The 13,983-nt window shown below is 38.4% G+C and overlaps 1 protein-coding gene across 5 annotated transcripts in view; it reads left to right on the top strand.

Annotated features, from left to right (window-relative positions):
• ldb2a (LIM domain binding 2a) overlaps window positions 1–13,983 on the top strand; it is a 104,997-nt gene that overhangs the window by 84,714 nt on the left and 6,300 nt on the right. The window contains exons 5-8 of one of the 5 annotated variants that reach the window (XM_006798870.3): window positions 2,327–2,410; window positions 8,973–9,096; window positions 11,073–11,126; window positions 11,897–12,033. In XM_006798870.3, coding sequence (XP_006798933.1) covers window positions 2,327–2,410; window positions 8,973–9,096; window positions 11,073–11,126; window positions 11,897–12,033 — 399 coding nt within the window. Of the gene's footprint in view, window positions 1–2,326; window positions 2,411–8,972; window positions 9,097–11,072; window positions 11,127–11,880; window positions 12,034–13,983 lie in introns of all 5 variants that reach the window. The other 4 variants (XM_006798871.3, XM_087846574.1, XM_087846591.1 and 1 more) reach the window with 4 other exon arrangements.

Below are 13,983 nucleotides of genomic sequence, written 5' to 3' on the forward strand. Positions count from 1 at the left end.
AGAGACAGTCCTAATATCTTCTGCAACTGGAGAGAGCATGGTAGAAAAAGTATTTGGATCTTAAGTAAGACTAGCAATACATAGTCAGAATACACAATTACACTGTGGCATTACAAGCAGGGGTGTTTCTGGTAGGTTTTTTGTACATTTGACATTTTTACTAGAAATAAAAAACAAACAAAAACACCTGAAAACTAGTTGAAAAGAAGGAACTAATTAAATATATTCTTGGTTACAAAAGTAAAGAATTGTAATTTTAGTAGAAGTAAATATCCTTTGTTGAGGGTTTGCAAAGCAATGGAGTTAGAACATGTCAAGCAGTGGACTAACCCTCTGTGATGTGCATGGAGGGAGTCCATACTGCAGGTAACTAATAAGCTTTCACTGCATGTAATATTATTTAAGATTAAATAGTGGGACACTGTCACCCCAAGTCCCCCCTTTAGTCAATCCCTGGTTTCAAAAGGGAAAAAAAACATTTGCACACCATTTGGCTCCTATTTAATAATTTTAATTCTTAAAGCATTCCTACAAAGGCAACGTCTCAATCAGTCGTATTTTCTTCAGGCACACATACCTGTCTTAAATTGGATCCAAATACTGTGAAGAGTTTCCTGTCTTTGAATACATATTATGATTTTTTTTTTCTTCTTTTTCCTTTTATTTTTAACAAATTTGGGCTGTTACCTAAAAGATTTTGCTTCAACGTGTGCACACTTTGTCTTTTTTACTGTTTGTTATTTATTGTTGTGTTATTTAGAGAGTATAAAAGTTTATTTGCAATGGCCTTTCCTAGATATGCCTTTAAATAACATAAACCTGGGACATATACACAATAGGAAGAACACAAACAGTTTATTAAAAGGCAAAATAACAAAACTTGTAGTACAGTGAAGCTTTATAATAATTGTGGAAGTTGCATCAAAGATAGATTTAAGCACAGCGAGAACAGCCTGGTCGTGTGATATCTTATGAGGTCATCATTTGTCTTAATCTACAAGGAGTATTTTAGCATTTTAAGTGCTTCAGTAGATTAAGTTTCCCCACTGCTGAGCAGCATCCTGTGTCCTCTCACTTTAAGTTTGCTGCACATACCCGCTGACATTTTCTTCATTGTTTAAACTTTTATATTTGAACCACTGCCACGCATCTTAAATTCTGAGTGTGTGGCTCCGAATTTGTACTCTGTTGTTTGTGTGGCCTCTTGAACTGAGTGCCTCTGTCATCCCTGCACCATATGTGCCAGTATTTAGCTACTACACAAATTGTTGAAACATCTCTGCACAAGAGATGCCAAGACAAACTTGTATACAGCACACTCAGCCTAATTCTGCTTGATGAGTAAAGTAATTCAGATGGCAATCCGCTGGCTGCCAATAATGCGCACTAGTTCAGTCCCCCTGTCACTCATGTTGGTCTGCTGATGGTACAAAAGGACTCCCTCGCTTCCCTCTTGACTTTCTCCACACAGAGATGTGACTGGAGATAGAATTATGCATTTTTCATGAGGCACCAAATGCAACTATGCTCACTGCTTCTGCTCAGGCTGGGCTATATTTTGCTCTGTCGATACCTTCAGCTTTTTATAATGCTCGTTCGTGGTGTGGCAAACAAGCTTAGCGAATAATCGTGTGTTTTTAGACGCCCTCATATAATTGCTGTTTGGCTTTTTGTTTTTAACTTTCTTCTCGTTTAAGATCTTTTCTTCCCTCCTACTCATACTGTAACATTATAGCTGTATTTCAGTTTTTCTAATGATTTGTATGGGGTCAGTCCTTAATCTTTTGTGCACGTATTGACATCGTGATCACTCTGTACATATACGCAGTTCATAAAAGTATAAAGCGCAATTATGGATTGCATCTGCAGATTTTGGCTATAGCTTTCAGACAGTTCTCATTATTTTTTTAAATGTTCTCTCCGGGCCGGGCCGTTATACATACGTCGAGGAACATCATCAAACCCACTCAAGATAGAATAAAATGGAACGGTGTCGAAATTTTAATGAAATGACAAAGTAATACTGATTAATTAGCTCACAAATTGACAAGAGTGTGAAATGAAATCCAAAAAAAAGCTTCTATTCAGGTTCAGGGCACAACTGTGGTAACAGTGTTAAGTAGGTGCATTTATGACTGGAGGGTGTCGATTGTGCATAACCAGTGAATGCCAATTAGCCTAATTGGTTGTAGATAATTAGTTTTGTGGATTACAAACATAAAAATTAAGTGTTTGTGTGTGTTTGTGTGCGTGTGTATAGATATAGAGTAAAACTATACTTTATATAACTCGTTTTTACTTTTCATTTCTCTGCTGCTAACTTTAGGCACAAGACCCTCAGGTGCTGGAACAACTGTCCAAAAACATCACTCGCATGGGCTTGACCAACTTCACCCTCAACTACCTCAGGGTAAGTACTGTGTGTGTGTGTGTGTGTGTGTGTGTGTCTGTCTGACAATGTCTATGACTGTCATTCTGCTTTTTGTTTTTCTTCTCATCCTGTCACACTTGATGCACACTGAGGAGCAATTCTTGTCCATATTTAAACACAGTAATTCAGGTTTCTCATAATTTCTAAGTGTCTTGTATGCTTAGACTGAATAAACTTATATATTCACGTTTTGTCACCGTTAATGTGATCTTTTGGCACTATTACATTATACGGGCTACAATTAATCTTTTCCATTGGCAGATATATTGACTGTTTGAATATATAAGTTTGACTTGAACATCATTTCTAGACATTGTTTCCACTCCTCAGTTATACTGTTAGTGCAAATGTACCTATTTCCTCTTTTTTTTTTTACTAGCTGCTATTGTTATTTATGTGCTGAACACAGTGAAACTTAAGTGTATAATTTCAAAAGTGCATGGCATCAAAACAAAAAGAAGTACTTATTTATTCTTTACTGTCTGCATATACGTGTTTTTGTACCTGACCGCAGCAATATAATTTACGGAAATGGGAAGTATAAGCCGACTGAATACATTAGTGATTATTTCACAACGCTCTGTTTGTGTTTTTCGACACCACAGTTGACTGACAGCTACGATTTCCAAATGGGAGAACAAGAGCGAGCGGGAGAGAGACGGGGAGAGGGAAGAATTAATTGGATACAGAAAATTAGCATAACGTTAATGAACGCTCCCTGTTGAGACTCATAATTGTGAAATGGCGCGCGAATCAGGGAACGGCACCTCCGCTGCTTATAATAACTGAGTGAAGAAAGACACACAGAGGGGGTGAGAGGGAGCAGGGTGACTGTTTTTGTTTTTCTATAACAATGATCGTCGATACAGAAAGTAGCTGCTATGTGGCTGAAAAAGCAAAAAAAAAAATCAAGTATCTGTAATTAGTTGCTAAAGCTTTAGTTTCTGGTCTTTCTCTGGTTTGTTGATTCGTTTGGTCAGTGCTTGGCAAATGAAACAACGACTGTGTCTTGCTTTCTGTTTGCTGACACCATGCATTTCATGGAAGAGGTTAAGCTGTTTGTGTCTAAACAGTCGCAGCTTGACTCGAACTGTGTCAGCCCTCCGAACCTCAGATATATTTCAGAATACAGTGTGGTTGTATTTCAAATGGAACAGAAAATGTGAAACACAACAAATGATTTAGCGTTGTTTTGAGGTTTAATTGAATTTCAGTAATAATGAAAACAAGCTGCAGATTATTTCATGTGTTAAATAGTAATGTTTGCGAGAAATTTTCGGTTTAAAGGGGCGACAGGAAGGCTGAAGACTCATTTATCCTGTAGCGGTGAATCTTTCTGTTTTCTATAGGTGCATAGATTTATGATCCCATTTCAGCTGATAAATGTGATTTTTAGGTTGCTTTTATTAGACAGTTTCATTTCTTATTTTTCACAAGAACAACTGCCAACTGATTTCCTTTCTTTCCAACACCCAATTAACCGTCTTACGATCCCTTTAGATTCATTGTCTGACCTCTTGTAGCAGTCCTGATATTCAGGTTGGGAATCACTGCTGTGTAGTCACTATTTTTCACTTTGCAAATGATATTTTCCCCTTACTGTTATCTGAAGGTGTCAAGGTAAAATACACCCTTTCCTCACATTAAACTAGCAATAATGTGTGTCTGGAAAAGACCTTTCCCAGTGTTTATCAGTCCTTCCAAAAGAGACTGACAGTTTCCTGGCTTAGGGGTTACAACCGGCCTTTCTCTTACTCACAGAGGCACACACACACACACACACTTTCTTTTTTTTCATTTGGAGTATTTAAGCCTTTCCATGTATTGGAGCTGCCGGCTTCCTACTATTCAGCCTGAAAATAGCCCTTGTTTTCAGGCTGAGAGCCAGGGCTTGTTGGCTGAGCTGGGGAGGGATATTACTGTGTCAGAAGGGAACTATCAGAGGAGAACATGGGATTAGTCTGCTACAGGGATGTTCACTTTACCTCGAGCGGCATGGCATCAAAACACTGCCGTCCTAACAGAGGCAAAAGCAACAGACGTGGTTATGTTTATGTAGGATAATTTGGCGTTAGCAGCTGAGTCTATGGTTGTTAGAATGACTAAGTTTAAAGCCCCTGTCTGGTCAGTGGTTTGAATATCCATCGTGGTAAAACATGATTCCTGGTTTTTGCTGTCGACTTGAATAAAAGCCTCCAAAGCTATTGTAATCAAAGGAGCAGTGTAGATAACACATACAGCCCGTGATAAAAATCTCCTTCAAACTTTCAACTTTTCTTAGTTTTTCTTCTTCTTTTTTTTTATCTCTGTGTTGCTGTACAGTACATCTGAAGATGGGATGAGCATGTTGATTAGAATTGACATCAGAATAGCAGGAATGGTGGGATGCTGAAGGTCACATGAGATCATTTGAGCATGCAGTGAATGATTAACAGTCTCCTTTCTCTCAGTAATGACTGTTAGAGTGCCCTTGAGCAACCTACTAGGCCACGCCTACTTTGACTGCAGCAGTTTTCACCTTGTATCAGAATCTTATTGGGATACAGTAGAAACAACTATTCGTTTTCCGGTTGGCAGCACTATAGTTATGAAGCTGCAGTGGCCCGAATGACTGACACCAGACTGAAGACATTATTTGTTGTATGATTCTAGCATGTTGTGAAATGTGTTACTTCAGTCTTCCTAAATGCATCTTGGAACAAAAGCTAGCAGCAGTTGTTTCAGTAAATGTCCAGTGGCAGCATATGATTGTGTTATATAGATAAAACCATCTAGCTATAAACATTGATAGGAATTAGAACCTGTAGAAGCAATTTTATGGTATATAACTCCAGCAGTAGAGTCCTAGAGGCAGTTTTCGCCACTTCGTAGCCATCTTGCTAACACCTCTAAACAGTTATGTGGGCAATTACTTTAAAGTTGCTATCTAAATAAATTGGGAGATGGGCACTTCATCGGTGTTCAGGACATAAAAAACACTTGTAGGATCAACAGTAAAATTTAAAAAATGCTTTAAAGTTTGGTAACTTTACACAAAATAAGTTTTAAAAGCTTGAATCCATAAAAGTTATGCTTTTATGTTTGAGTTTTAACTTTAGCTGTATAGTTTCATTAAAAGAGTTCAGAGTGCCAACTGATCATTGTGGCTGAAAAAATGCCAATTCATGCTACAAGAAAATGGATACATTTTATGTACATCTTTGTTAAAGTAAGAAGTGGATACACTAGCTACCTGCGTGGTAGCCAGTGTGAATTCATTCTCTACGGCATCAGTTATAACTGAGCAATTAATTGGCTCTAATATATAATTTTGATGTTTGATTGTGATGTTGAAAACAAAATAAATTCGATAAAACAAGAGATAAAATATTTTCCTATGATGCTCTCATTTTGCTTTGGTTTTTTTTTTGTTTTAGATCGAGCATACCCTGGGGCACTTTTCAACTCTCCCTGAAAGTCCAAGCTGTTTCACTGTTTAGTTTAGCTCAAGCCAACATGAGCTTTTGATCAACAAGAAATATCTTGAAAAAGTTCATTTGGCGTCTCTCTCTGGCGTCTACTTTTGGTTGGTTGTTACTTCAGCTCTACTTGTGACTACTGTGCTGACAGCTCTGCACATCCTGTCTCTTTGGCAAGGACGCCATTATGCTCAGAACTGAATTCCCTGCATTTTAAAAACACGTCTGAAAATATGAATGTGTAATAAGTCATGTGTGTAAGTCAAAACCATACGTGGAAGTAAGGCATGAAACACGTTGATATCAAAGCATATGAGTAAATATTATGTTACTTGTTTATTAAGTATTCTGCTTTTGTCTAGCCCCGGTCTGTCTCCAAAGTGAAGGCTTAGGCCAGCTTACAAGAAAGGTTTTAAGCTCAAAAACACCCCCTTGTCCCAGTGAAAACCTTGTGTACACCCCCACATGCACCTCTTTTTTTATTTTTTTCATTTATCTCTTACATTTAAAGTTAAGGCTACGTCCACACGTACACGGGTATTTTTGAAAACGATTTTCCGTTTTCGTTTTAAAAAATAATCCCGTCCACACATAAACGCAGAAATGAAGGAAAACGCTGCTAGGAACATGCCAAAGCAGCAGGTGGCGATATACTCCTAACTGTGTAGAAATGTTGGCCAATCAGAAGTCTAGAAGCCTCGGTGGGAAAAAGTAAACAAAGATGGGGCATAGAAGCGGGACAAGTCCTATGTGTGGAGGAACAGTAACTGTGTGTTTATATGTAAGTATTTAAACACTGCAGAGAGTACAATTAACAGTAACAGTATTGTAGAAATTCATTTCACCGAAACAATAACGTGGCGCACAGTGTGACGTCAAAAAATGCGCACACCTTTGACCCTGCGTTTTCTCCTTTTTTCTCGTCCACACGTAAATGCAAAAACTGAGTTTTCAAAAATATCCTCCCTGGCCGGATTTTTTAAAAAAAAATCTCCGTTTTCAGTGACCAAAACACCGTTTACATGTGGACGAAAGGTGCAAACGCATAGAAAAATCAGCGTTTTCAAAAATACCCGGGTACGTGTGGACGTAGCCTATGAAAGTACCATGTAAAAACACCCATTTTTCAATGTCCAGTAAACACACATTTGTCGAGAATAGTATGAGCGATCAAGATTATAATATTAACCAAAATACTATCTTTTTTCCCTTCTTTCATGATCTGTCTCCATCTCATCCTATCCCTAGCATCCTTGTCGGTCACACCACCTTCTGCATTTCACTATAACTACCAGCCTTCTCTCTTTTCTGCATGATATCTCTGTCTTCAACATCCTTTTCCAAATATAGCCACTATCTCTCCTGTACACATGTCCACTCCACCTCAGCCTCACCTCTCTAGCTTTGTCTCCAAATTGCTCTACCCAATTACCAAAGCACTGTAATTGTGATTGTTTTTTTCTGTATTCCACCAACAACACAACTGGCATAGAAAACAGATTTTTTTTTTTTCATTTATAAAACTTTTATTGCCATGTCGCTCACTTTTAATGTATTTTCTATTCCCTGCTTCCTCTGTTTTTTGTTAACAATGTTCATCACTGTTCTCTAACTTTAACCAAAAAGTTATTGTAGTTATTGTAGTCAAACTTTGTGATGCCCTAACTCAAACAAAACCCTTTTTCACTAGGAGTGACAAAAATTCTTTTCATTTATCAGTTTTCAAAAGCAAATTGTGCCACTGTGTTGATGCAGGCCTTGATCGGAAAGTGCTTATGTCAACGTGTTAAAGGTGGCAATTAAGTATTTTGTTTTTCAATCAGCCTCAAGTTGTTCTGCGGGGTAGATTTTTCAGACCAGAATGTAATATAAGGTCAGAATCTAATTGTAGCCTGTGTCAGGAGAACATCTATTTCACTTAAGACAATTTCAAGTTCTTATAAGCAGTGCACTCTGTGGCTGCAAATTGCAACACCACCAGAGGGGATCTGTTCAACATAGCACCTGCATGTGCAACCTCCAGAGTCAGCTAGTCCTGAGAAGTAAAGAACAAAAATATTCCATGTAGAAATTAACCAGTTTTAACATTTTGACTAGTTTGTTAGATTAACTGGTCATTTTAATTTGGCCGTCAGTGTGAACGTGAGCTTGAATGGCTCTCTATCTCTCTTTGTTAGCCTTGTGATTGACTGGTGACCTGACCAGGGTTTACCTGCCTTTCAGCCTCCCCGTGACCCCAAGTTTGATGAGCAGTTTAAAAAAATAGATGGATGGATGTTGCAGAACGTTTAATGCTCAATTTTTCCTAGACAGACAAAAGTGAGTCAGAAAAACAGAACCGTTTTATTCAGTTAGAGGATATGAACCAGGCTAGCTGCCTGGAGTTTGATCCTAGTATTTTCCTGTGATTGGTTTAATGCACGCAGGCCTGCAACTGGCCAATGGTTGTCCTCCAGCTACACCAACAAGCATCTGGATGGTTACTGCTGCTGAACAAGTTGGGCTGACCAACTTGTAATGCTATCCAGATGTTATCTGGATAAGCTTATCCTGATGTATTTAAAATGACAAGACGACCCCTGATTCCTCCTACAAGATATCACCAGAGATTTACAGTTTTCCCCTAGATGAAAACTGTACTTAAAGTCTCCTTAAGAGCAGAATATTGTTGGAGGACAGTGTGGAAACGATGAGGCCAGTCTGTGAGTTGGCTGTGTCTAAAGCAGAAGCACTCAGACACACACATGTCCAAGTTTGTGTGCATGAATTTGAATTTTCTATGAATTATAAACAGCTCAACAAAGACTGCGTATATTAAAAAGCCTTACCCTGCACATCATTCTGTTTCTCTGTGAAACACTTTCTAATAGTAACCTGTTTTCTAAAGGTACTATATTAATAGTATCCATAAAACCTAGATTTACTGCCTAATGAATAGCTCACAATCTGTATGTGCATGATTAATTAGACAACAAACTCATCATTTTTGTTTCTTTTTACCTTAATAAGAACAGCAGCGTCATTAAGATGAAAGTGTCTGTCTCCTTTAACGAAGTGTGTGGCTTGTGCTGTTGTGTTTGCAGTTGTGTGTCATCCTGGAGCCCATGCAGGAGCTCATGTCAAGGCACAAGACCTACAACCTCAGCCCCCGGGACTGTCTCAAGACATGCCTATTCCAAAAATGGCAGAGAATGGTAGCCCCACCAGGTAACTACCCATTACCTTATACACGGATTTAGAAGAATGTGTTTTCAGTTAAAGCTGTTTTACTGTGCAGTTCATGTAATAATTAATTGAAAGTGAACATTTGATGTTCCAAGTGGCATTAACTAGATTGGATAATGACAACATCTTCTTAAATGTTCAGATCCAAGCCCAAGATCTAATTGTTTCCTTTACTGAGCTTTTAAGATTCTTCCTTTTAACAGCTTTTAATTCCAGCCCGTCACTCTCTGTGTGGGAATCTGAATATTTTCACTCAGAATGTGTTTTCATTGCATCATTTATGTTCCCAAATTTGCCATTATATGTCTTAATCCCTTAAATATGTTTTGCCTGTCAGGTATATGAAATTAATCAGAATTCAGGGTTGCCTCTTGAATCTCAGCCTTGCCAATCTTAACGAGCCTCTTAGCTTTCTATGATTGATGTTTGCAGGGTGGTTTCTGAAAAGTACCAGGCTTAAATTGGCTGTGTGGTTCTTAAGCTGGAGAGAAGGAGTAAGCCGAGGTTTTTTTGGGAAAGGGGGGGGGTTTGGACACATCGGAGTGGCTGCAAATTACAGCAATGCTTAGCGAGGCGTGACGAGATGTCTTTAAAAACCAACACCAGTCAAAAAGCCTTTGACTCAGACCTGTGTAACTTTAATTAAGAGTGCTGGGTGTAATCAAACTAGTAGATCCAGCTCCCTGGCCAGCGGCTCCCCAGCGTCGACGACGTTCTTCAAAGAAAAGAAAAAAGAAAACAGAGAGGGGAAAAAAAAACAGAGGGCATTTTATGAATATAAAGTCTTAGGGAAAAAAAAAAAACAGACTCCTGTATTGATAGTTAATTGTGCTCATGGTATAAAAATACAGCTTAATCTGAAATCCCCCGTAGCTGCTAAAGATTCATCATATACTGAATAGAGTTATTTATATATGTTTATTGTGTTATTTGGCTTGGTAGCGTTTACGTGGGAGTGCTGGCTCTGAACCGCCGTGTAAAAATTAAGTTCGATTCTTCCTTGAGGTCAGGGCTCTCAGTCCGTTTCACCATCTGTCTTTATTTTGACATCACAGTTGCCTGATCTTTGCAGTTTAGCTGGAATTGGGGTTTTCCTTATTGGTTGCGTGTTATTCTCCTTTTCCTGCAATTCTTCTCCAGCTTGGAAACTGGTTGGGATTTAGCCAGGAAGGAAGCCACGGGCGCATTTATGCTCTGATAAGTCCTTTTGGTGGAAATGGAAGCGATTTTAGTGCGTCACTGGTTCAGCATCGGGAGGAAACCAGTCGGATAACAGAAATGATTGTCTCTGACAATGGGCCCGCTTTTCTTTTCTTTCTTTTTTTTTTGCACACACGTCTGTCAAAGTCAGGAATCAAAAGAGAAGAAAGACTGATAAAAATTCCTCTTGTTTTGCCTCTGATTTATAGTTTCAGTTTTGTTTGTATCATGAGTCGCTGGTTGTTATAACTGAATATGAAAGCATCTCCCTTGGTGTGATTAGTAAGAACCTCAAAAAATGTATTTCATTTTCAGACATCTGTTTGAAGATCATAGCAGTGTTTTCTTCTCTCTCTTGAGATTAAAAGGAATAATGTTTTCTAACAAATGTTGGCAGGATTTGCAAAATCTTGTATTCATAAATTATGCACTACATAAATTATTTTGTTAATACTAGAAACACTAAGATCTCTATTTAACCTGTGCCAGTGCTTTATATCTTTTTTAATAATAATGGTTTAATAATTTAATTGCACTTTCAGGACTCGTGTATGGCTCATTAGCAGAATAATATATTTCATTTAGTTTGCACAGTGGTGCACAGTGGTTCAATAGCATCTGTGTGGCATTGAATGTTCAGTTATTTCTCTCCCTTTTCTGTGTCGTCGTCTCTGGTCTGGTCTTCTTTTGTCTTAAATTGTTTAAGAAATGATCCAACTTTCTGAGTAAAATAAAACTGACTTTGGCTCCGGTTTCAGCTGGACACCCACAGAACTTCAAAACGGAAATATTTCCCACAAATCACAAAAAAGGTATCTTCTCTCTTACATTGTCTATCGTCTGCAGCCTTAAAAGAAAGCAGCACCCTGGTGCTCACCGGGATGCACTGAAATATATATTTTTGTTTGCACGTTTTTCTTGGATGCTCAACTGCATGTCAATAAAATAGTCCTCATACCTGTACTGAATTTTTTAAAAAAAAGATACAGGTTAGATGATGCATGTTAAACCATTCTAAAACAGAGTGATTAAAACTATACACACTCAGACGAATGTGCAAGAATGCATACATAAAAGCATATTTAGTGAGACAAACACAGATGGGCTTTCTGCCTCACTAGAGCAGTTTTAATCTGGTTCGTGCGATTGAGGAACACCACAGTCGGTGCTGTGCCGAAATCATTAACAAATTTACATTACGATGAGCATCAGGGTCCATTGTTGAGCATTTATGCAAATAAAAAAAGGGGTTCTTTCTTACTAGTGCATGTCTTGGGAGATGTTAACACTCGTGTGGTTTCACCTCAGAAGAAAACAAAGCACGGGTTCTGTAGAATTTGCGTAGCCCGTTTTTGCATGCGTTCTTTCTGCATGCGTGCATGTACTCTGGCCTTTTGAACATTTCTGTCCATGTTTTTTCTGTATCTGCATGCAACTCTGACAGTCGAAGCGTCTACTGTTTGACCCCACACACATATATACATGCACACTGCATACTGCGCACACCCCTACACCTTGTCTCCGTCTGTATGCATTATGTTCTTGGCATGGCCTCTGTTTCTCTTTGCTGGTCGCGCCAAAGCTGAGCCTGCCCGACAGACAACCACGAAGAGGAGGAAACGGAAGAACTCAGCCAGCAGCGCCAATAGCAGTGTGGGCACCACTGCGAGCAAGAAACGCAGCCCGGCCACCAACTTCAGCCTCTCCAGTCAGGTACCTGTAAGCATCAGCTCCACTTTCCCTCCTCTTTTTTTTTTTTTTTTTTTTGTTGCAAAGTCTTCACATGCAAGTTTAGAGGGTAACAAACAGGAAATTCTGAATGCTAGTGCAGCTATTAAGCTTAGATTATTTGCGCAAATGAGGGTAACAAAGGAACTAAAGTCTCGGTTCTGAGAAAAAGAAACCCCGTGGGACGTGAATGAAAACATGTGGCCCCAAAAGATAAAGAGAAAATACATAAAATACAGTTCAAGAGCAGGTTTATGAAAAACAAGTAAAAAAGGTGAATGAAACTCTTCTGCTGCTTTTTTTTTTTTTTGCCGTGGGTTGTATCATGTTTTGTAGCTGCATACTTAATTTTTCTCGAGTATTCAGTATCTCAGAGTAAACTTTATTCTTGTCAGAATACGCATGTTCGAAAAGACCCAGCTGACCCCGTTGCTCAACCAAGTGGCTGCAGCCTGGAGGTTTAAAAAGGAAAAAAAAGGCTTGAATATCAGGACCAAATGGGAAAATGTGGGTGGGGTAGGTGACACTTTGCCCTCTCTCAGCCACCACGCTTGAAATGCCCTTGAGCAAGAACCTGAACTCACAACTGTCCAGAGGACTGGTGGCTAGCTGTACTTGCTCTCACACAAATGTAACGAAGACATAAACAAACAAGAACCAAGAAAAAACTTAAGGATACTGATTGCTCTCCTTTGAATGAGGTTTCTTGTTTAAATCCCTGAAGTCCAGCAGATGTGGGATTACTGAAGCTGATGCCAACATCCATATACTATAGAACTATACTGTAGCTGCTTTAGAACAGTGTTATTTTTTAATACATACTCTTGACTTACTAACTTTTTCACCTTTTTGTTAAACAATAAACTTTAAGCACCAGTAAATGGAAAATATCAGAAATATTGATAAGCCATTGTAAATGAAATTAACACAATTAAAACAAGAAGCATCTAAAATGAAAAGAAACAATGTAACAAACATGCTGCATATTCAAATATGTGTTATTAACACATTACATACATTTAATCTATCAACATAATTAAATGTTTTTACACTATAAATATAAAACTTATGTCCAAAACAGCTTTCAGATCAACTTTGAACACCTTTACTCAACGTGAAACTAATTACATTTGTGTATGAATGCCTGATTTAGCTACAGGTTTCCATAAAAGGCCACTTGACACAGTTAGAGGTTAAATAGCCTCTTAAACAGCTGAGTATCACACCACATGCTTGGCACTCCCCTCGAGGATTCAATGCCATTGTGAGAGTCTGCAAAGGCTGCACTGTCATTCCATACACTGCTTATTATGCACACACTGTATTATATTTACACTACAGCATCCAATTTACTGTTCTGTAGCCACACTGGTGCACTGTTTTTCAACACACATTTCAGTGCCGTTGAGAGTGCGCCAATTCCAAACATAAAAGGAATTTATTGACATTAAAGTGTCGCCGGTTAGCATTAATGTGTGGCTGCCTTCTATATAAGACTAATACTGCTTAATGGGAAATTTGAGGTTCCAATGCCTTTCTATACAGCGTGTGCGGAACAACAACCAGATCTCCCAGAAAAGATTTTTATATACTGCTGCTTGCTTCGAACAAAACCATAAAAATCTTTATTATGCTTCTTAGGGATGTTTTTTTGCAGTGTAGGAAACTCATGCATGTAAGCACTACACACAAAGTGGTGTATAAAGTGCAGGACACTGGAGAGTGTCTGTGGTTAAGTTTAAGCAACAAAAACACTTCAGAAATAAAATCGTTTCAGTGTGATTTTAATAAAGTAAACATGCAGTAAACGTGGTGTTTCTTTTGGCTTTTTCAGTATTTGACAAAGATCGTAATCTTTTTCCGACTTTTACCAAGACCTTTAACTCGGCAAAATATAACCACAAAAAAGTTCAAGGGTCCTTTCAAACTACAAGTAGAGAC

Source organism: Neolamprologus brichardi, chromosome 2 (genome assembly GCF_056152115.1).
Source record: "Neolamprologus brichardi isolate AB-2024 chromosome 2, ASM5615211v1, whole genome shotgun sequence".
Taxonomy (NCBI): Eukaryota; Metazoa; Chordata; class Actinopteri; order Cichliformes; family Cichlidae; genus Neolamprologus; species Neolamprologus brichardi.